The sequence below is a fragment of the Suillus fuscotomentosus genome (genome assembly GCF_016647785.1).
Source record: "Suillus fuscotomentosus strain FC203 chromosome Unknown F5891scaffold_44, whole genome shotgun sequence".
In the NCBI taxonomy this organism is placed as follows: Eukaryota; Fungi; Basidiomycota; class Agaricomycetes; order Boletales; family Suillaceae; genus Suillus; species Suillus fuscotomentosus.
The window spans coordinates 1-23,790 of NW_024539556.1; the positions used below are offsets into that span (position 1 = coordinate 1).

The 23,790-nt window shown below is 47.3% G+C and overlaps 6 protein-coding genes across 6 annotated transcripts; 3 read left to right on the top strand and 3 right to left on the bottom strand.

The window, feature by feature from the left end:
- Window positions 1–73: 73 nt before the first annotated feature.
- F5891DRAFT_1191566 (uncharacterized protein) lies at window positions 74–592 on the bottom strand (the record flags this gene model as incomplete). Its single annotated transcript, XM_041367471.1, has 3 exons — window positions 74–106; window positions 147–482; window positions 542–592. 3 exons carry the CDS (start codon window positions 590–592, stop codon window positions 74–76), a joined length of 420 nt encoding a protein of 139 aa, XP_041223212.1.
- Window positions 593–8,029: 7,437 nt separating this feature from the next.
- On the top strand, window positions 8,030–8,589 carry F5891DRAFT_956822 (uncharacterized protein; the record flags this gene model as incomplete). Its single annotated transcript, XM_041375430.1, has 3 exons — window positions 8,030–8,080; window positions 8,132–8,335; window positions 8,386–8,589. Coding segments are annotated over 3 exons (459 nt in total), but the record flags the coding sequence as incomplete, so codon positions are not given.
- A 3,809-nt stretch (window positions 8,590–12,398) lies between these two features.
- F5891DRAFT_982384 (uncharacterized protein) lies at window positions 12,399–13,114 on the top strand (the record flags this gene model as incomplete). Its single annotated transcript, XM_041377207.1, has 3 exons — window positions 12,399–12,515; window positions 12,570–12,866; window positions 12,914–13,114. The coding sequence occupies 3 exons, from the start codon at window positions 12,399–12,401 to the stop codon at window positions 13,112–13,114; spliced, it is 615 nt and encodes a 204-aa protein (XP_041223214.1).
- Window positions 13,115–15,766: 2,652 nt separating this feature from the next.
- F5891DRAFT_982385 (uncharacterized protein) lies at window positions 15,767–17,374 on the bottom strand (the record flags this gene model as incomplete). Its single annotated transcript, XM_041377208.1, has 4 exons — window positions 15,767–15,818; window positions 15,870–15,963; window positions 16,193–16,790; window positions 17,165–17,374. The coding sequence occupies 4 exons, from the start codon at window positions 17,372–17,374 to the stop codon at window positions 15,767–15,769; spliced, it is 954 nt and encodes a 317-aa protein (XP_041223215.1).
- Window positions 17,375–19,113: 1,739 nt separating this feature from the next.
- On the bottom strand, window positions 19,114–20,244 carry F5891DRAFT_512597 (uncharacterized protein). Its single transcript, XM_041372092.1, has one exon. The coding sequence runs from the start codon at window positions 20,079–20,081 to the stop codon at window positions 19,191–19,193; it is 891 nt and encodes a 296-aa protein (XP_041223216.1). The 5' UTR covers window positions 20,082–20,244; the 3' UTR covers window positions 19,114–19,190.
- A 2,291-nt stretch (window positions 20,245–22,535) lies between these two features.
- On the top strand, window positions 22,536–23,417 carry F5891DRAFT_1241288 (uncharacterized protein; the record flags this gene model as incomplete). The annotated part of the gene is made up of 4 exons (XM_041369725.1): window positions 22,536–22,558; window positions 22,758–22,803; window positions 22,845–23,021; window positions 23,149–23,417. The coding sequence occupies 4 exons, from the start codon at window positions 22,536–22,538 to the stop codon at window positions 23,380–23,382; spliced, it is 480 nt and encodes a 159-aa protein (XP_041223217.1). The 3' UTR covers window positions 23,383–23,417.
- Between the last annotated feature and the right edge of the window lie 373 nt (window positions 23,418–23,790).

Genomic DNA, 23,790 nt, shown 5'->3' on the forward strand with positions numbered 1-23,790 from the left:
GGCATGCCGATTATCTTCATCCTCCTTTTCTCCAGCGAATCATACTCATCTTGTACAGATTGTGCGTATCGTCTCAACGCCGAGAGACGATGCTGACCAGACGCGACTACAATAGGGTTCGTATCCTTCACTGTCAGCTCGCATACCTTCTCCGGCTCATCAAACGTTTGCAACAGTGAGTCCTTGTTCCCAACCCGCTTAAGATCGACAATGATTGGGATTGCTGATGTTTCTTTCATAGGCACGATGCGGGTCTTGAACGCCGCCACCAGTTTGCTCGTTTCCGCGTCGTTTTCAGGGCGATCGTTGTACACGCCGAACTTTAGGGTGTCTCCGATCTGCAGCAGATTGACCCATGCAACGCCAGCTCTGCATTTTGCTACCCGTGAGTCTAACTTTTGCGTCTCCTTGCCTAGGTCTATCTTCGGAGGTGCTGCCTCTATCGGACGCTGATTCAGTAGCAGGTGCGATCCACCTTCATCCTAACATTAGTGTGCCATTGGTTAGTCTTTCCTCGCGCTGGTCAATGCCAAACGCTTACTCCTCCAGATCCTCCCTTCTTTCCTCCTCCTTTAGCTTTCTTTGGTGCCATTTAGCTCGAAAATTTGTTGATCTTGTGGGGCAACGCAACGGCAACACGATGGTAAGTAACTAACAGTGAAAATTTTTATTATCCGGCTCCCAGATTTTTGGTTTACCCTAGCCTTCCGCCCTTCGCCCTGTGCCTCTGCCTCATGTTCACTGGAGGTCCGCGAGCATCACATGATGTTATCACGTGATGTTGTTTTGGCGTCGATAGAAGGTATATATCTTTACTATCTTTATCTTTATCTTTATCATTTATATATGATATATGATATATTATAGACTATTAACTTGTTAACGTCCGCAGATGGACCAGTTCCAAGTGCGGAAATTTACTATATTTATCTGTTCATGTATGTATGTTTGATTCGTTCTTTTGCTCCCGTTGTTCCGCCAATAGACCTGTGGCGACCGCGGACGTTAGAATACATTATACCGTATATTATTCCTATATGATATGATACTTTCTATATGATATTTTCTCCATTTTTCAACGCTATCACAGGTCAACATTAGATATACTATATATGTATTAAGAATTTTTGGTGTGTATAGCCATGAGTTTGTGTGATGTATGTTATGTCATTATGATGCTATAATGTACCAGTTAGATCTACACTTGATATATGCTATATATGCTGTATTTTGTAATGATAGATTACCAAAATGGATTTTGTAGGCCTTCCATTTTCGTTTTTCGGGGCCTAGGGGTTAACATAACCATATATTTAACCGAACCTATTTACAAGAATCCTATATAATTTTCAACATGGTCCTTCAATTGTATTGTTTCTTTGAAACTTCATTCTATTGATAACAGATTTCACCCTGCTTTCAACATTCTCACATCTGTCAACTCCATCCAAATGTCTACTCAAGTTCAATCTTCATTGGCCAACCTCAAGGCATCCACTGCTCAACTTGTGGGCATCATTGCCGGCGCCCGGCACATCCCGGCCGGCTCTGTGGACGTCCACCTTGTTCTAACAAAGCAGGTCACCACTCTTTTGGTATGTTGAACCTATTAAATTAGTGCAACATTAATGTTTGTAATGTCCGGGTAGGCTGACATCATCCGGGCCCATGAGAAAGGGGAGTACATCCCTGGAATTGTGGCGTCCTGCTCTAAGGAGCTGATGAGGGTGCGTTCCATGACTCCCCGGGCTTTGCCCAACTGGCACAGCATTGGCCACGATGACCCCCGGGTGGCTAGACACGCCTGGCGCAAGCAAGTCCGTGCCTGGGAGGCGTTGGGTGATAATTCCTGTGATCTCCCTGTTGTCCCTAACGTTTCCACTGGCCCACTCACTCTCAACCTTCCGTCTCCACCTGTCCCTTCACCTGCACTTGTCCCTTCCCCCACCCCCGTCATTCCCTCACCTCTGGTCGTCGCCGGACCTTCCGGCAAGACGACCCCCGAGGTCCGGGACAAAGGAAAAGGTAAGGCCACCTCCGTCGACCTGTCGCCGGAAGTTGGGGGGAGCAACAAGAGGAAGTCTCCAATGATTTCGGGACACTCCTCCCAACCTCCAAAGTCGGCGCTGAAGGCTCGCAAGCGTGTCAAGTCAACTCAACTCCCCAAGTCGAAGCCGTTTGTGGAGTCGGAAGATGATGAGGACCCAATTGTTCAGGTATGTGTTCTGGCTGATTTCTGACATGCTCTCAATTTGTTGCAGCCGATTTCGCGTGGAGTGCCGGAGGTCGTCCTTCCCCAGCGCACCATTGTGGTAAGGAAGCCCCAGTCGCCTCGGTCACCCGGTTCCCCCAAGAAGCAATCATTTGGGCCTGCTTCGGTAAGTTTGCATTTTTCGTTTGGACTTTAATTATATGCTCATGTGTCCACAGCTGACTGCCGGCAGTCGTCCGGAGGTTATGGTGAGTCGTTAGGACATGTCCGGACCTCCCATGTATAATTCCCACTCATTCCCATTACATTAGAAATCTCCCATCAGTCGTCCGGAGGCTCAGGTAAGTCCTAGAAGTTTTCCAGAAACTCATGTGTATTAACAATCTGTCAGGCAACCTCCGGCAGGCGTCCGGAAGTTGAGGAGGAGTCCAATGATACTTCCAGTGCTTCGGATGGTGACCCGCCGGCCACTACCACATTTGATATCACCATTCCCGGCCCAGTGAGTACTCAAATATATTCCCTCTAGTCCATCTACTAACGGATACTACAGAACAACCCCTGCCATTATTGTGTCAAGGAAAATTGGCCCTGTGCGACTCGATTGGACAAGAGGTCCAGCCTCCCCTGCTTGTCTTGCATCCGCTGCTCCACCAAGAAGATCAAATGCAACCCTGCATCTCTGGGATCGCCGCCCAAACGGACCCGAGGGAAGTCTACCACCGGCCGGACGTGTTCCAAGACACCTGCCCCTGCTCCATCCAATGCTCCATCTCCCTCCCGGTCAAGGGCCCGAACTCGTAGTCAATCTCGTGGCCCTTCCCGAACTCCGGCCATCCCTGCTGCAACCACACCCCAGGTGCAGTCACATGGTCGCAGCAAGACCATCACTACCAAGAAGACACCTGCACCTGCACCTGCACCTGCACCTGCACCTGTTCCTGCACCTGTCCCTGCACCTGCGCCAGCTAGTAAGTCACCCATACTTTTGATGACCGGCTGACCTAATTTTTTACTTAGCAGTCAGGTCTTCCAGCGTCGCAGTGCCTCGTGCAGCACTCGATGTTCCCATGCCGGATCTCCATTCCATGGCAATTGCGATTCGGGATGGTGCAGCTCGCATCGCTATTCTTGAGGCTCGGGTGCAGGAGCAGGATGCTAAGATTGATACCCTGCAACGCCTCCATGAGAGCCTCCGGCGCACAGTGGTCGACCGGCACCCTTCATTTTCACTTCCGGACACACTGGCCGATGGAATAATGTTGCTTGGTCAAGGAGGTCCCCCCCCGTCCATGTCACCCCTCCCCTCCGCACTTTCCAACCTCATTGATTTGGACTTTTCAGTCATGCAACCTACACCCTTGACGCCTGAGCATGAATCTGCTGTGGTAGGTCCCATGGTTGAGCCCACCCAAGTTCAGCCTGAGGGTCCACAATCCTCCGGCGAAATTGATCTCCCTGATGAACCAGGCAACCTCCTGCCAGAATCGCCCGGCGATATTGTGGTCCCTAATGAACCAGGTAACCTCCTGCCAGAATATGATTCTTCTGATGAGGAGATGGATGTTGAGGGAAAGGTTGATCTTCCTGGTGAGGAGGTTGACATGGCTACATAATTGCTCAGTGATAGATGTACATAAATGTTTTTCCATGCATGTTACCTATGCCACAATTGAATCATTCAATGATCACTCCCGATATCCAGAACTCGAAACTGCAGATTGAGGTAGATATCACCCAAAACCCGAACACCCGAATGTCAAATTATTAGTGCCGAACCCCGAGTCCCGGGTGCCGGGTACCGAGTCCCGACACCCGGAACTCAGGATTTGACATTTTAGACGAACGACATCTTCCAGACATGTTTAAATCAACCTATGTATATCTGTAAACATTTTACTAACCCCCAAACCCCAAACCGAGATGTACCAACCCCCGAACCCCGAAACCCGAGAGTGCCGGGTCTCAGGTCTCGGGTGTCCGGAACTCGGAACTTGGGAGAATTTGGGGAGATCAATACAATTTAATTTACAATCGAGTTGATTGACAACACATTGACTTACCCATGTTTTGCAATATATTTTTGTTTAGACATACCGAGTTCCGAGTTCCGGACACCGGAGACCCGAGACCCGAGACTGCCGGGTCTCGGGTGTCCGGAACTCGGAACTTGGGAGAATTTGGGGAGATCAATACAATTTGATTCACAATCAAGTTGATTGACAACACATTGAATTAACTATGTTTGCAATATATTTTTGTTTAGACATACCGAGTTCCGAGTTCCAGACACCTGAGTTCCGAGACCCGAGACTGCCGGGTCTCGGGTGTCCGGAACTCGGAACTCGGTATGTCTAAACAAAAATATATTGCAAACATAGTTAATTCAATGTGTTGTCAATCAACTTGATTGTGAATCAAATTGTATTGATCTCCCCAAATTCTCCCAAGTTCCGAGTTCCGGACACCCGAGACCCGGCAGTCTCGGGTCTCGGGTCTCCGGTGTCCGGAACTCGGAACTCGGTATGTCTAAACAAAAATATATTGCAAAACATGGGTAAGTCAATGTGTTGTCAATCAACTCGATTGTAAATTAAATTGTATTGATCTCCCCAAATTCTCCCAAGTTCCGAGTTCCGGACACCCGAGACCCGAGACCCGGCACTCTCGGGTTTCGGGGTTCGGGGGTTGGTACATCTCGGTTTGGGGTTTGGCACTGAAAATTTGACATATATATTTTTGTGAGTGTTGTGCTTCTGGTGTCCATGCTTAGAAATAGGATTTGTTGCACACCAGGGTTCAGGTGTGGGGTTTTTCCACTTCAGTCCTGGATTATTGGTCAATGCCACACATGATAGATTCATGTTTTTGTGCTTAGGGGTTTAGATTTGGTGGTTGATGGTAGGTATATGCACTGATAGTGTACATGTATCCTATGTGTTTGATTCGCTGGTGGCTACATCAGCTGTATGTCTTGATGGAACATATCTAGGCTCACCCATATATGTAATACACCCCCGTCGGCCCGCCCGTCTATGTATTATCCCCCACGTCGGCCGACCCGTCTATGTGATACATCCTATGTTGGCCCACCCGTCTATATAATACATCCTACATCGGCCCATTCGTCTATATAATTATACCCCACCTCGGCCCACCTGTCTATGTAATAAATATTTTATAGCACCCTCGGCCCACCGGTCTATTTGATATCTCTTTCGTCGGCCCACCCGTATATGTAATACATTCCACGTCGGCCCACCTGTATATGTAATACACCCTACGTCAGCCCACCCGTCTATGTAATATTCCCCTACCTCGGCCCACCCATATATGTAATACACCCACGTCGGCCCACCCGTCTATATAACAATATTTGCCTTACATCTCTCTTCAGCCCAGCTGTCTATAATATCCTACTCTACATATTACCCAGATGGGCCCACCCATCTCCATGAATGATCATATTCCCCCGGCCCATCCGTCAACATTAAGGATATATATATCATTGGCATACATGGGCCCACCCGTCTCCATCGGAAATAATATGAGTCCCGGCCCATCTGTCATCATCGAGAATATACACAACATGGGCCCATGATCAGCTGGCCCGTCTCATACGGGATATTATGGAGGTCGGGTGGCCCGTATAATACGGAATTTGTCACTGAAGGGGCTCCAGAATTTGTGTGTCACTCTCTTTTCTACTAAGTATTTGCTAATGCCATCTTAGGAACTGGACTAGTACACGTAAACGATCTGTAGCATGCGATATCTCCCCACCAACAAAACATGTCAGGACTTTGCGCCGCCGCTAGATTTGTATGCTTAGTCGCTTGCTATACTCGTATTGTTTGCATTGATCACTTAGTAGTATTCGCTGTCCATATAGTACCCTTTCCCCAATGAAACTTTTCTCAGATACTTTGAAGCAAGAACATTGAAAGCTCGGTGTATGAATGTAGCTAAGGTGATTGCTGGTATATGAGCTCGCCACACAAAGCAGCCTCCACCAATTCAGCGTGCATTGCCAAGCACAACACATCTTCGAGGAGAGTTAGAACAGCCAGTACAGCCAGACAAACTTCATTGGCAGCATGCCACTCTACACATACTCCGCACAATTCCTCTATGGTATCCATCCCCAAGCGAGCCATGGAGTAAATCTCATCTAATAACGACAGGGCATTTTTATGATCGAAGTGTCACCTGACCTGGGACACACTGAGTCTTCAGGTTCGCATGGTAGAGTTTTCACGAATTCATGGACAATGTTCTCGATGTATCGGCGCGGTGAGCTGATTGTACCCATGAACTCGTCTTTGGCATCTTTAAAAACTTGAATACAATCTCCGAGTGTCGTGCTGAAGTGTGAACATTAGCGACATTACACATTGCAGAACGGGACATCACCCACAGAGATGCTGCGCTATCATTTTCTCTCTGATAGTGCTTGTGTTTATTTTCTGCTTGGCATTTTATCCGTTCCCTGTGTCTTGTTTAGTGAAGTGCACGGCCCGGCTTCAGGCCGTGGGCTGGCCAAAGCCGAGCCTGATTAGGCCGAGCCGAGCCAGGCCTAGGTCACGGCCTGACAACGGCCTAGGGCCTGGCTTGAGCTGTTGGAAAGCCGAAGCTGGCAGCTCAAGCCGCGGCTTTATGTCCCTGCTCATCATCGATATCAATGCATCCTTACTTTAGGGAGTCGAATCATCTGTTACAGACTTCCGTGGACATCCGGACATCAGGTACGAGTTTATTTACTATATCTAAATATGTCTAACCATTGCTACTCTAGTCTCTTCGCGCAAATCCAACAACAAACACTTCATACGTCAGAAACAAAGGTGGGTTGCCCATCTTTGTGCTTTGCACCATTGATGTTACTCTATCTCATGTTGCTTTGTGTTCGAAGTATACTTTTTCATCACGATCTTGATCCTTTGTAGTGGGATAAAAGGGATTCATGGCTATGGTACTGGTACGTCGCTACCCTTGCTCTAACTTGAAAAACTCTAATGGTTGGAACGGTCCATACAGACAGTGACGACAAGTCAATGTGTAGTGCATCCAGTGCACAAAGTCAAACTGACCACTGCACTCCTGGAGCACTCCGAGAAGGCAGCTCTCCCCTCTCAACTTGTCCTTTCATGCTGCAGAGGTGTTGAAGTGCACCACCGATGACACCCATCCTCCGGCCACTGAACCACCACAAGCACCCATCCTGCCTGCTCCTGCACCAAACGTCGACACCACCACACCTGAAACCACCAGCAAATGGGCAAGTGTCGAAGAAATCGATGAACACTGATGAAACCCATCCTCTGGCCACTGAACCACCACAAGCACCCATCCCATCTGCTGCACCGAACATCGACACCACCGCACCTAAAACCACCAGCAAAAGGGCACGTGTCGAAGAAATCGATGAAGATGAGATATCCGGTGATGATGAACGCGAAGATGCACGGACGAATCCAAAGTGTAAGTCTATCTGCAAGATAATGTACCTTCCTGACCTAGTGTCGTCAGGCAAACGAGTCTGTTGCAAGAAAGCTGCTAAAGCTCAAGAAGATGTTGACGAAGATGGTATTCTTGCAGATATTGATGTCCAGCCCATCATCGATGAATCTCCCACATGGGAGGATAGAATTCGTGACATCGACCAATTCTTCAGTCAACCGTTTGAGTGCACTCACGCTAACGGCAAGGTCAAAAAACATCGAAAGTGCAAAGTTTGTCCGTACGTTGTCACATCATTTGCATATGTCTTTACATCACTAACACTACATATTTGCTACTACTAGGGCTCAATGTACCATTGTAAACGAGACGTCAACTCTCCGCCGTCATGCAGAAGCCAAATTCGCTGTATGTTCTCATTTATTTATTTGTTGATGTACTAGATCTAAATGTCCATAGGGAAAATACCGTACATGGGCCAAAGCCAACACCTTCACATCTAAATTGCCGGGTGACATCGCAGCTGAGAAAAAGAAAGCTGCACACGCACAGCAAATGATTGACGCGCACTTGACCGAGCGCAAATTGTCGGAGTTCACCATCCCTTACACCCACCAGAATTTTAGAAAAGCTGCAATTGAGTGGCTTGTCGCCACAGATCAGGTAAGACTCGTTCGTATTGATATTGTCGGCTGTAAACTAACAGAATTTAGCCCATACAGGCTCTTGAGCACCCTAAGTTCAAAGAAATGATAGATGTCGCCTTCCGTGCTACACAGGGTGTCAAGATTCCAGGCCGCAAGGCCACACGTGCTGAAATCATGCATATTTTCAAGAACCCTTTGACCAAACTGAAGAAGAAATTGAATGTATGTAACATTCTTCACAGTATCTGCTCTTATCTGACACAATTTTAGAGCCAATCCGTCAGTGGTGCAATCAATATCACATGTGACTCATGGCAGGCCGATAACTCAGATGGTTATTTTGCTTTCACTGGCCACTGGATTGAAGAAAACGATCCGATGCAATGGGTACCTGGGAATGCGTTACTTGGCTTTACTCGGCTCAATAATGCCCATCATGGCCAGCACCTAGGTGGTGCATTATTCAAGGTGCTTGATCGTGTCGGTGTCGCACACAAAGTCAGTGAAATTTCCACCTCCTCAATGACTGTGCTTATATCTCGACCTAGATCGGCCACATCACATGTGACAATGCAGCAAACAATAGTACCATGCTGCAGGAATTCTCGAAATTGTATGAGGCGAAGTACCACAAAGATTTCCCGTGGCGTCAACGCAAGATAAAGTAAGTCTTTGCAGTTTGGTTGATGGAACTACTAACAACCCTGACAGTTGTTTAGCGCATGTCATTAATCTTGGCACACAACGACTCATCAGTACCTATAGCAAGGCACCCCACTACGACCCCCATAACCCACATGCTCACGAACCGGATCTAGCTCAGAGGCTCAATCGTGACGAGATTGGTCTGGTCCGCAGTATCTGTGTCAAAGAACGTTCCTCGGCGAAACGGAAAGAGCTATATAGAACTGTTCAGACGAAAGCAGGTGTCTCTTTTCCAACACAACTACTAATTGATATGAAGGTCCGCTGGTCTTCGACTTACATTATGCTTAATCGTGCCGATTGCAACAAGCAGGTATGATACACCACCACATCTTTTTGTTCTTACTCTGACTTGCGATTACAGCATGTCAATATGTTCGTGTATGAAATGGGACGCCAAGAGCAAAATATATCAAAGCGTGCCAAAATCGACTTTCTGCAATTGACGTCTGCTGAGTGGACACGGGTTGGCCAGTTCACGGACCTTCTTTCATATGCTGACGTGGCACAGCAAGCTTTCTTGTCTGATCGAGGATCAACTCTCCATCTTGCAATTCCTGCACTGGAGACGCTTCACAAATCATGGTCTTCATGAGCAGAAAGGCCCAAGTATATTCGGTTTGCCGGTGCACTCAAGGCAGCAGCAGAGAAGTTAGATGAATATTATGAGAAAACTACAGACACTGCTGCCTATGTTATTGCCATGTGTTTGTCGTTTTCTATTCCAATCATTCTGACTCTAACATACTCTACCATACTAGTACTTGATCCGACAGCCAAACTCGCATACTTCAAAAAGCACTGGCCATCGGATTTGCTCGATGACGTGCTTGCTTGTGCCGAGAACATCTTCAAACAACGCTACAATGAGCTCAATCAGTCACTTGCATTGTCACAGCCTGCAACTACGAAAAGTAAGGTTGGCGAGCCCCTTCAGTGACAAATTCCGTATTATACGGGCCACCCGACCTCCATAATATCCCGTATGAGACGGGCCAGCTGATCATGGGCCCATGTTGTGTATATTCTCGATGATGACGGATGGGCCGGGACTCATATTATTTCCGATGGAGACGGGTGGGCCCATGTATGCCAATGATATATATATCCTTAATGTTGACGGATGGGCCAGGGGAATATGATCATTCATGGAGATGGGTGGGCCCATCTGGGTAATATGTAGAGTAGGATATTATAGACAGCTGGGCTGAAGAGAGATGTAAGGCAAATATTGTTATATAGACTGGGCGGGCCGACGTGGGTGTATTACATATATGGGTGGGCCGAGGTAGGGGAATATTACATAGACGGGTGGGCTGACGTAGGGTGTATTACATATACAGGTGGGCCGACGTGGAATGTATTACATATACGGGTGGGCCGATGAAAGGGATATCAAATAGACCGGTGGGCCGAGGGTGCTATAAAATATTTATTACATAGACAGGTGGGCCGAGGTGGGGTATAATTATATAGACGAATGGGCCGATGTAGGATGTATTATATAGACGGGTGGGCCAACATAGGATGTATCACATAGACGGGTCGGCCGACGTGGGGGATAATACATAGACGGGCGGGCCGACGGGGGTGTATTACATATATGGGTGAGCCTAGATATGTTCCATCAAGACATACAGCTGATGTAGCCACCAGCGAATCAAACACATAGGATACATGTACACTATCAGTGCATATACCTACCATCAACCACCAAATCTAAACCCCTAAGCACAAAAACATGAATCTATCATGTGTGGCATTGACCAATAATCCAGGACTGAAGTGGAAAAACCCCACACCTGAACCCTGGTGTGCAACAAATCCTATTTCTAAGCATGGACACCAGAAGCACAACACTCACAAAAATATATATGTCAAATTTTCAGTGCCAAACCCCAAACCGAGATGTACCAACCCCCGAACCCCGAAACCTGAGAGTGCCGGGTCTCGGGTATCGGGTGTCCGGAACTCGGAACTTGGGAGAATTTGGGGAGATCAATACAATTTAATTTACAATTGAGTAGATTGACAACACATTGACTTACCCATGTTTGCAATATATTTTTGTTTAGACATACCTAGTTCCGAGTTCCGGACACCCGATACCCGAGACCCGGCACTCTGGGATTCTGGCAGGAGGTTGCCTGGTTCATCAGGGAGATCAATTTCACCAGAGGATTGTGGACCCTCAGGCTGAACTTGGGTGGGCTCAACCATGGGACCTACCACAGCAGATTCATGCTCAGGCGTCAAGGGTGTAGGTTGCAAGACTAAAAGTCCAAATCAATGAGGTTGGAAAGTGCGGAGGGGAGGGGTGACATGGACGGGGGGGGACCTCCTTGACCAAGCAACATTATTCCATCGGCCAGTGTGTCCGGAAGTGAAAATGAAGGGTGCCAGTCAACCACTGTGCGCCGGAGGCTCTCATGGAGGCGTTGCAGGGTATCAATCTTAGCGTCCTGCTCCTGCACCCGAGCCTCAAGAATAGCGATGCGAGCTGCACCATCCCGAATCGCAATTGCCATGGAATGGAGATCCGGCATGGGAACATCGAGTGCTGCACGAGGCACTGCGATGCTGGAAGACCTGACTGCTAAGTAAAAAATTAGGTCAGCTGGTCATCAAAAGTATGGGTGACTTACCAGCTGGCGCAGGTGCAGGGACAGGTGCAGGGACAGGTGCAGGAACAGGTGTCTTCTTGGTAGTGATGGTCTTGCTGCGACCACGTGACTGCACCTGGGGTGTGGTTGCAGCAGGGATGGCCGGAGTTCGGGAAGGGCCACGAGATTAACTACGAGTTCAGGCCCTTGACTGGGAGGGAGATGGAGCATTGGATGGAGCAGGGGCAGGTGTCTTGGAATGCGTCTGGCTGGTGGTAGACTTCCCTCGGGTCCGTTTGGGCGGGGATCCCAGAGATGCAGGATTGCATTTGAAAAACAACCATATGGGGCGAGCACATGCAGGAATCATTGGAGAAACGACTTCCGGGTCACGGATGCTACGCCGGAAGGCAATCCCAAATGTATTCATCGCTGGCACAGGATGCGCAGGCAGCTTTTCAAGACCTACAAAATGTGTTGATAGAGGCTGGAGATGAATGAACATTGTTTTCTCATGAAGTCCCTTTTTCCACATACATAATTGAGGCCCGGGAATTGTCCGGGTCAGCCCATGTCGGAGTTTGAATTTTGTATCCATCCATCAGTGATTCTTATCTTCACATCTTCACCATCTTTCACTTGTATTGCCAGCGCCATAGTCCTGTATTAGCCATGTCTGCATCTCATGCATCCACTTCTGGCACTCTGAATGCCGGCAGCCATTAACGACCTCTGAAGCTGAGCCTTGCAACTATTTGCTGCACATTGGCAATGGCTGGATCGCGCGTCCATGCATGCATCTCTCAATATCGGACGGAAGCTGCCAACAATGGTCTAACTGCTGACCGGATCAAGTATTTTAAAGCCGGGCTGCAATGGGAGATGAATGTATGTTACCACTGCCCTGATGACTCTGTTGGTCAATGCTAAGAATTTGAGCAGATATTTGTCACACCACTCCTGCAGTACTCCGCTTCACAGAATATTGTGTCGGTTCTTCTGGTCCCTGTCGCTTATATCCTTAAGTTTTATCCCATGCTCACCTGGAACACGGTTCCGGACAACGTCTTTTCATTCCACCTCCTTTCATTTCATGATGAGCCAATTGCAGGACATCCGTCCCGGATTGTGTTCACATATACATGTCCATGGTGGATGGGAAACACCACAATCCCTGATCAACCATGGCAGTGGGATGAAATAATGGCTTCCTGCGTCTCTCACTACCAGTATTGGGCGGTAAGATGTCAGCTGAATTACCTTGATTGATGACTTATCTGTTTCAGCTTAATGTTGAGGATGATGCTTTGGTACTTCCAGAGAAGTTGAAAAACACTTTGACTCCACCACTCATGGGACTGAGGTTCATCAAAGAACACATGGAAGCATTGCTGGAGGAGCAAGATCAGGGCATCGAAGCTAAGATGGGAGAGGTGAAGATGTACACTGACATGTTAGAGAAATTGAGGAAAGGAAAAGGAGTGTAGTCCCATTCAGTCTTCATTGTATACAAGATGTAACATATTCTATGCATTCAAAAATCTCACATCCGAGTCCCGGATGCCCAGGTCCCGAGTCCCAAATTTCGGAGGTCGGGGTTCGGCGACTCGGAGCTCGGCAACTGCTGAGTGTGGGTTTCGGGACTCGGGACTCGGAGCTCATGACCTGGGACTCAACACTGTTCTGAATAGTGAGTCCCTGACGCCTGATTCGTTAACCACGAAACATGAACCATGAAATGCAAAATACTGACAAATGCTAACTCCAATGCTCCGAGTACCCTGACACCCAACACAGTAGTCACATTATTTTCATAGTCTATTTGATACTTATGACCTTCTCTAAGTTCACGTTGTAGCTAACACATAATTTTCTCATCTTCCTTTGCAAGTTATTCTAGAATATAAATAACTAACTGAACTAACCTTCAAATGTCTGAACCTTTGGAGGTATCAATGAATCCAACTAAACTAACCCTAACTAATCCACCCTAACGCTCCACTGAAACTGTTCTAGTGAAGGCATTCTGACAACCAAACTAACCTCCACTGGAACTGTTCCAGTGGAGGCATTCTGACAACTCTAACTAACTAACCCTAACTGTTCTACTGAAGACATTCTGACAACCAAACTAACCTCCACTGGAACAGTTCCAGTGGAGGCATTCTGACAACCAAACTAACGCTCCACTGGAACTGTTCTAGTGAAGGCATTCTGACAACCAAACTAACCTTCTAGTGGAGGAATTCTGACAACCAAACTAACTAACCACTGGAACTGTTCCGGTGGAGGCATTCTGACAACGAAACTAATGCTCCACTAGAACTGTTCCAGTAAAGACATTCTGACAACCAAACTAATGCTCCACTGGAACTGTTCCAGTGAAGGCATTCTGACAATGAAATTAACGCTCCACTGGAACTGTTCCAGTGAAGACATCCTGACAACCAAACTAACCTCCACTGGAACAGTTCCAGTGGAGGCATTCTGACAATCAAACTAACCTTCACTGGAACAGTTTCAGTGGAGGCATTCTGACAACCAAACTAACCTCCACTGGAACAGTTCCAGTGGAGGCATTCATTCTGACAACCAAACTAACCTCCACTGGAACAGTTCCAGTGGAGGCATCTAACTAATCAAACCAAACCAACCTCCACTGGAAGCGTTCCAGTGGAGGCAACCTAACGAACTAAACTAACTACTAACTTCACCTAACTAGCCTCCACTGGAACAGTTCCAGTAGAGGCATCATCATTTATTAAGCCTTAAAAAAACCCATAGCTAACCCTAACATATATAGAAAAAGGCCCTATAATCTATACAAGCATCAAGTCGGTTATTCCTCAAATCCGGAGTCTACTCGCATTTCAGAAATCTCCTAGATACCATGGATCTTGTACCTCCAATTTGATTTGTCCATTTCCAATAGTTTCTTATCTTGCTTATTTTCAGGCCACTTTCTTTTTTCAAGGAAAGTAGTTTCTCATTCAATAACAAGCACCCTGACTCATTCAAAACACACGATGACATGCAGATACTACTCCACATACTCATCTGAATCTTCAAATTCGCTTATTGCTCGAGAAAAGTCAAAAATAAGCAAGGTAAGAAACTATTGGAAATGGACATATCAAATTGGAGGTACGAGATCCATGTTATCTAGGAGATGTCTGAAATGCGAGTAGACTCCAGATTTGAGGAATGACCGACCAGGCGCTGGTATGGATGCCAGATGAGTTTTTGTAGTACGTGCATCATGTGCATGTCCCTGTGAGTTGTGACCGAGCTAGTGTACTTAGTATTGAAATATAGATAGGATATGCACTACATATATCCTCCAGAACCAAAACACAGCAGAAGCGAAAATCAGTAGCCCCTTCTCCCAAGCATTACAGCTCAAGAATACTCTGCCATTACAGGCTAGAGGGAGTGGCACCACACGAAATGCACCAAAAAATGAGGCTGGCAGACCAGCAAGGACATGCACTACCAAGAATGACAACATAAACGACACTAGTGGATGAAAATCAACACGTACTGCCAAAATACACAAAGAAAATGAAGAGCTGACCAACAAAGACATGTACTACCAAAAATGACATCAAAAACAAGACAAGCAGATCAACAAGGACATGTACTACCGAAACCGACACGAACAATAAGAAAAGAAAACCAACGCCTCTTTCTTGCTCTATTCCTCCTTCTATTTACGCATTTTGTCTTTCATGTTGTCTCATTCCTCCTTGTCATTTTTACAGTTTATCCCATCTCTCTAGCTCTCATTCCTTCTTTTATTTTCCTGTTGTATTTCCTTTTGATATCATTCCTCCTGTCATTTTCACATCGTACCTCTCTCTAGCTCTCATTTCTTGTTTTATTTTCACATGTTGGCCTTTCTAAGTGACTCTCGTCCCTCCTTTCAGTTTCACACTTATATATTTCGCATTTTCGCATCTCTTGCTCTTTCTTGCTCTAATTCCTTCTTTTATTTTCCTGTTTTATTGTCTTTTGATGTCATTCTGTCTTTTGACGTCATTCCTCATGTCATCTTCACATTTCACATCTCTCTAGGTCTCATTTCTTGTTTTATTTTCGCACTTGGCCTTTCTTTTGAGCTCTGACTCCTCCTTTCAGCTTCACACTTTATATTTTGCATTTTGCCACTCTCTTAGATATGTAGTCGGTAGTCTACAAGTGTGTATGTATGAGACGGTTTAAATCATTATTCAGAGATACTACCTGAAGCCAGCTGGAGACAGGGAAGGCTCAGCAAATACCAGCAGTGACGTCTTTGGAATTGGAGCATCCCACTGCTGGTCAGTATTGATACGAACTGAAATGATGGTTACCTTGCATTTGACACGAGGGATGGTTTCCTTTTGAGAGCAGGGACGGTTGCCTTTTCAGAGCAGGGACGCAGGGATGGTTTCCTTTTGAGAGCAGGGACGGTTGCCTTTTAAGAACAGGGACGCAGGGACGGTTGCCTTTTGAGAGCAGGGACGCAGGGATGGTTGCGCCCCGTGGGAATAAAAGGAAGCAGGGACGCAGGGACGGTTACATACATCTTAAATGAAAAACGGAAGGTGTGAGGTAAGGGATTACCATTTCCGACCAAAAAAGCGGCAGATGGGAAAAAAGGAAGCAGGGACGCCCCATATAAGGAAGGAGCAGGGACGGGGACGGTTTACACCCCCCTAAACCCAGAAACAGATAGATAGTACCCAGTTCCGCCCTAGCATCAAAGCTTGACTCAGCTAAACGTCTTGCCCGGGGAGGGAGTGATCGTGACTGCTCCGTTAGCTCAAGAGGAGATTTCAGGGGAACGAAAGTGTCGCGAGCTTTCAATATGTCAACATCTAGAGATTCTTTTGACGAAAGGCCATGCGTAGAGTAGCTGCGGGCCCTAGTATGCGATGCTACGATGGCGGGGTCGGGATCGGGAGTTGCCGAACGCTGGTTGTTATCGACCTTGTTGTGATTATCTGCTGAATTATAGGCGTTTTCAGGAATATCCTGATGATACGTGAGAGCTTGTTCAAGACCGTGATTGATGTGATATTTTGAGATGACGGCGTCCTGGCGCATGAAGCTTGTCCCAGAAGAATACGGGATCTCCCAACTCAGCCGTCCGGCGCACACGAGTACATCATACCGGGTCTCCTAGGTCATAAGCTCAGCAAAATTACGACCTCAAAAGTTGTGGTCACTACCGTTATTTCCAAACTTCCGTAGCTAATGATAGCACCGCTAGTGAGCTGAGGACCAGCCTTGCCCAGGAATGTTGCGGGTGACATGAATGAGCAAAATCGATGCCTGATGGAGCTGACTTACAAAATGCTCCCTGCACTCATAAGTCACAAATGATGGAGCATTTGCATGAGAAGACTTACTTCTAGATAAGCTCGGGCTATGAAAAGAGGTCCGTGACCGTCCAATGCAATGGAACAGCGTGAGGCGGGATAACGTTGTCTCGGACTTCAACCTGTGCCATTGTTTGATTTTGTCCGCCAGATAGAACGTAGATGATCACTCACCCAAACTAGAGGCAGCGATGAAGTTTCCTTGTCACCATCTGATCTGACATCGATTGCTTGGGATGCCGATTGGCATTTCAACTTCGGTCTGTACTGAGAGCCATTTCTGCGAGGGAACTCGAGAGAACGGTCAGCATCAGACGTAACTGGAGGCGATCCCTTCCGATAGGCGGGAAAGGTCTGGAAAACATCGCGATATGAATGCGACATTTCGAATGATATGATGAAAAAAACTTTGGAACTGCGAGTTGATATAGACTTAGTTCGTGTTGAACGTTTTAAGGTGCAAAGTAAGTTGAGCTCCGTCACGGCGTAAGATCAAACACCAAATCAGACCGTTAGAGATGTTGCATGTCATAGATTGTTTGTTGCATTACGCCTGACTAGCTCACAGCGAGGTACATATCACTGCAAGAGGTGAAAGATGGACTGCTAGACCGGTAGAAAGACGCTCGGAACTTATATGGTTACGCAAGTTGGGAACTAGTTGGCTGGAGATTCAACACCTCGTTGTAGAGTGGGTTCAGGGTGAGGTCCTAATCTCCCCTGGTCAAACCTTAATAGAAGGGAGAAAGACGTTCCTGATTTATATCATGAGGTCGAGGAAATTCGAAGCAAACACACTATATATACGCACCTGAAACAGGACATCAAAGCACGACGCCCAACGATACTCTGTTTCCGGTGTGAACCTAAGTATCAGCACTTCAGTCACGGTGGGTTGGCAATGTGTTATTCAAGGACTCTAGTTGATTTGACTCGAGTTTGAACTTTCTTTTTAATCTTGACAAATTTGTACAGCGTAGAAGCCTGGAGCTTGCGCTCAGTGATGGATTGATTAGTATTTAATGGCAAGTTGGCATGCATGCCTCGAGGTCATTGCGGCATTTCAATTTTCGAAACTATACGAGTTACATAATCCAGCGCCTTCCCATCTTGTACTCATCGATGCTGAAGGGCACGCGGCTCGGGACAACAATAATCACCTTTCACCGGCACTCACGAACCTTGCAATGCTATGGTTGTGGAAATTTTGGGCCGGTCAGCTGGAAATTCACCACCTCGTTGCATCCTCATTGCGCCGCCACTGCCGCAAAGTCAGAGGGTTCTTGCCAGGAGGCCTGAGGCATTTTGAATCTTCGAATGATGATCAAACATACACGTTTCGAATCCCGATTTTAACCCTACATCAATCCCACGTGTACATTGCGCTTGGGCTCGTAATCAGTTCGGACTAACATTTTTGATGTTACAGTTCAGAAGGGCTTCGCCACTCGATTTGTCCGTGGTGTACAAGCAGCCAGGTTGGTCACAAGCTTACATTGCACTGGCAGCGCATGCTTATTTGGAGGGATAAGTTGAAGTAATCGTGGACATCTTCGCAATTCAAGGTACATGTATTTCCCAACTCGGGACCCATGTTGATGATATTCTAGGCATCGCACCGCCATTGAATAAAGGTATAACAATCTGACATCTCTAACACGCCACCAGCAGGAACATACAGTATCGTTGGAGAAGCCGCCCCAACAACCTTGCAGTCTAGGGTTACAGGCGTTCATGCCGCAACTGGCAGACCCCCTTCCTCGCAAGACACTCTTTTGTGGGATGCCTGCCTTGCTATCCTCAGCATAGCCTCCCCACATATACACCACACTTGATGATAATTTCCGCTGCCCCTCACTGATTTCGTGTTCGTTTCGAGACTGCTTTTGTTCTGCCCGTTCCTCTTGGATCGTACGTGATACTGTATATCGTTAGTACACCCTCGATGTGATTTCCGTCACACGTAGATCTTACATGTTCCTGCACTTCAGTTGGCTCATCGAGTCGTGATGGACCACATGAGTCACACCTTGAGCTCACGAACTTGAATTGTCTGGCCATTAGAAAAGTTGTAAATTAAAGGTCGTGGTGTTCAACTGTACTGGTTGAATTCCTTCCGCGGGTATGAGGTGCTAGCGAGATTTACAGTAACATTAGACACAGATTATAATACAAGATAGTTCGTGAACGATGCGCCGCATTAAAAGTAATAGCCGTAAGCCATATCTTCATCATCACTCGAAGCTCTGCACTGGTCACAGACTATATTAGGATAATCGCTGTCGTCTTCTTCGTGTGCACCAAGCTTACAAATGCTCTGATCACATCTGCAGCATGTTTTCTCGTCAAGATCAGAGCATGTCTCGCACAGGAGACCTTTGCAGCCCTGGCACATAAACATGGTGTGCTCCTCCGCTAGGGTCTTTCCGTCCCTGATGCAGTCGTAACAGGGCTCCACATGATTGCAAAGCTCGCAGGTCCCGATGTATGAGCACGACGATGAACAGAAACGCCGGTGGCACCCGGGGCATGTGATAAACCCACCAGTGGAAGCAGTCTGTGACTCGCAGCCACCGCAAGTCCAGTATCGACCGCAGAGACAGGTGAAACTATCCTGTGTGACACAATCAGGGCACGTTGCGGTGCCTACCCGAGACCAATAGCGAGCATTCCGGCAGCGACGCCCATTCTTTCCGCTCTCGCGGCTCTTATCCATACAAGCGGTAGTCCGGCAAGACAAGGGACGCGCCGAGTGTAATCGGGTTACATCAATATTTGGTGGGGAAAGTCCGGTTCTGTCATTATAAATTGGACGCCCGATACACCATTGAAGTTCTGTTGAACAGAACCAGCGTGCGCACATGGGACGCTTGCCCAGATGCGGCAAAGAGCCTGGACGCTCCAAACGCGAGGTACATAATTTCGAGTTGTGATGATTCGAACGCTGTACGATAGGAATAGCGGAAGAGACTTCACAGTCATCATTGGAGCAGGAGATGACCTTGCACATGTTGCACGATGTCTGCTTCGCTGAACAGACAGGACAATGCAAACTGTCACCGGAGAAGTGACTCGCATCCTTGCATACCATACCTTGATCAATAGCAGAAAATGAACCATTTCTGAATCCTGGTTCGTGTACATGGATGCAACATCAAATGCTGCCCTTGCATCCAGGACGCGGGTTTTTCCACAGAGGGAAATCCCCTTGGAGACAGTATAGTCCATCAATGAGGACTGAATCCTGATGGACTATGTCACCGTCAAGTTAGCCCTGTATAAGGCGGCGATGGCGATAATTCTCACCTTGATTGCGTCCAGAAGGGCGCGATCCCAGTCTTATTTTCGCTCTATGATGAATGACCGATGGGCGTAGGAAATATGGAAGTATGGACGTTTGGACTGGCGTTGATATCTTGAGTGAGTAGTTCTTCGGCGGTAGATAAGTCTCCGTTTACACATGCAATACAGGAGGTCGTGATGGCTAGGATCTGCAGGAAACATGCTCTAATTGTGGTATATATGAGTCAACAACGGAAACATGCCTTTGAGCGATGGACGTTGGGAGTATGGTTGTTCGGATCGGTATTAATATCTTGCATGAGCAGTTCTTTGTCAGTAGATAAGTCTCCATCTATGTATGCATCGAGGACTGTTGCGGTGGCAATAGTCTGCAAGAAGCATGCTCGATTTATGGTATATGAGTCAGGAACGGAAACATGCCTTTGGATGTGTACGCTGAGGTACTGTCCACTCCGAGATCATCTCCGAGTCATCGTTACCTCCACTGAAGATGTGATTGCCGTCTACGGAGAAAGTGATGCATTCCGTGATAGACGAGTGCTTGAAGACGGTAATGGTTTGTCAGTCTGAGAGCTGCCAGAGACGAACATGGCTGTCACTAGATGCGGATGTGATGAGTGTGCCAGCAGGATGAATGACAATGGAATTGATATGATTAGTGTGGCTTGTCCAAAAATCACCGACCTGTTATTGTATCCCATTCGTGTATAGTAGGATCTTCCCTATTGCCGCCTGTGAGAAGGCATGCGCCATCGGGCGTCCACGCGAGTGACAAGTTGTATGATTTGTGACCCTTGAATGATGTGACGCGTTTCCTAGTGCCTGAATTGTAAATTTGAACATCCTCATTTGTTGCGATCAATGCGATGGCAAGAAGTTCTCCAGACGGTGAATACCATACACATTTGATAAATGCATGGCACACGATCGGATCTCCTTGCAGCACCCAGGTTTTGGTAGGTTTTGGTATTCCACAGTTTTGTCATTGTTTCGAAATATGAACCAGTGGCCAGCACTGTTCCATCGGGAGAAAAATCTAACGAGGAGATCCAATTGGAGTGTGCTTCGATTTTGGTGAGTAATTCGCCAGTTTCTCCGTGCCAGATGATGACCTTGCCTTTATCACGGCTTGCTATCAATTGCCCATCTCGTGATACCGCCAATCTCCACACCCGATGGCGATGCCCCTCCATCTTCTTCAACGCAACGCCTGTCTTCAAGTGCCACAGACGAAGCGTTGTGTCGTACGAGCCCGTAACCATCCAATGTTTATCGGAGAAAACTGCGACTGCAGTTATGCATTCTTCGTGGCCATTGAACCATCGCAGGGGAGTTGTGATTGTAATAAGCTCTGACATTTTACTGGATGTTGATCATATGGAATACGGACGAGGCTAAACTTTGGAGGGATTATGTCTTTCTTTAAGCTGCAGAGGGTGTATGGTGCGTCTTATGGTGCTTCACAAGCTTCACAGCTTGCCTCATTTCAATAGATGCCCAGGATATCTAAGGCTGTTCGTGCCCACGCCTCCATCACCGGAATGCACTCACCCTACGCTGTCCTTGGCAGTATGTATATCTGCAGTGCATACATGCGTCCGACTCTTGTCTTCACAGCTTCCAGAATATATCCCATCGCATCAAGTCAAGCAGTCCGTGCTTTCCAGCGCTCGAATCTGACTGTCTATCCTGCATGAATACCGTTGTATTGTATCTAGCAGCTACTCCAGCCTATCACCACGTCACTCCTTCGAACGCATGTATATAGCTTACTGCAATATCACTTCTCCATCCAACAGACTTCCAAGATCCTGGTGTGCACAGGATGCAACGGACTCGCCTTACATTTAACCTCTATTGGGCAGGTCTTCCCATGTCACGTAACAAATCCGGAGCAAACTTGAATATGCTGACGGATAACGAAAGCCAACGTCACTAAAAACAAGGGTAATACATGATTTCGCCCCAGAACCATATCCGCACAGCTCTTAGGATTGCATTTTTATCAACTGCGATACTCTTTCCTTCGTGCGGCGAGGGGTGAATATACACGGGAATACAGGGTGCCTGCATCGGCTGCCTCAGATAAAATACAGGGATTCTCGAAGATGACTCACGTCGTCAAGCCTCCGGTCCATTTCACTCCTTCAGCATCAGGCCCGACATTCCATCCTGGCGCACGTTCCAACCGGAAAACAGTCGGAATATTCACAACTGTGGTGAATAAAGAAGCATTGGCAACATGTCGTCCAACGCTGCTGAGAGGTGAGACATTCGCAAAACTCTAAACTTCATACCAAATACGCCTTCCAAATCCAAAAACAAAGGAAATGTCATCACTGGCAGGGCCGTGTGTTGACGTCTCTTCTACGGCGACTTTTGACATGTGACGCTCGGGTATGAACCTAGCTATCATATAGACCTTCACGCGGAAGTCACATCCGCGCACCTAACCTAGTTATAGGCTGTCCCTGCGCGATAAGCGAAGCTCGCCACTGAAACAGCGATCGGTAAGTACTCCACAACGTTAGACAGTAGTCTGCGTGCGAAGGGTACTACTCTCCGACGCTTCAAGAAGGAGGATGGCGTGATCTACCACATTCCGTCAAGCCCAGACCTAGCAAGCCTTTTCGCATTAGACGAGAGCAAACCCATCTTGGTTATCCCCCCTACTCTCAGCAGGAAGTCGTCTTCCCCGTTGATTGCCATAATCTGTCCCCTCCGAGCCGTTCGTCGACTCCTACGCAGGTCAGAGACAGTGGCTTCTCATAACTAACGTGACGTGCCTTTGCGATCCAGAAGCGGTACCTCATATCTCTAACTCCATTGTCACACTCTCGCGTCCGTCTGTTCAGGATCTTCTCAAGGACTTCATCGGTCTTTCGCCATCGTCTGACAAAAAAGATTGCATCAAAACCCGATGTGACGAAAGCCAGAAATTGATGGGCTTGGGTGGTGGAGTAGCAGTCTGCGCTAGCGGCCCAGAGAACTTGATGAGAGACGCGCAGAATGCAGTTGCGAGATTGGGTTTGACAATGGGTATGGATGTGGGCGGGATTGCTCTACATACAGAGCTGTTTACTTTGTAACACTGAGGTAGATGTCATCTTATACTGGCGTTTTTTCGAGATGTTACAATTCGGTTTGTGGTTATCGACTGGGCCCAGCGCATTTTTCGACCTTCGACTGCTGGTGACGCTTCATATATTTTTGCTCGCGTTATATCGTAATCATTAAGACAGGTGCGCTCTGGGTCCATGCATTTTCCTATAAAGATTAGGGATCTGAGCGGTTTTCATTGATGCTTCACTTCCCGATGTACCACCCTTCGTCATCTAGAATTCACGCTCCTTGCCTCATTGTGTGGGTACACGTGGCCGATGCTGCGGTTCAGTACTTTGCGAGGGTGCACTGGAGCTCGAGATCTGGACACACAACACATGCGCAATTATAATATAACTAAGGAACCGGAAGTATAGTATAGTATGCTATTCTCG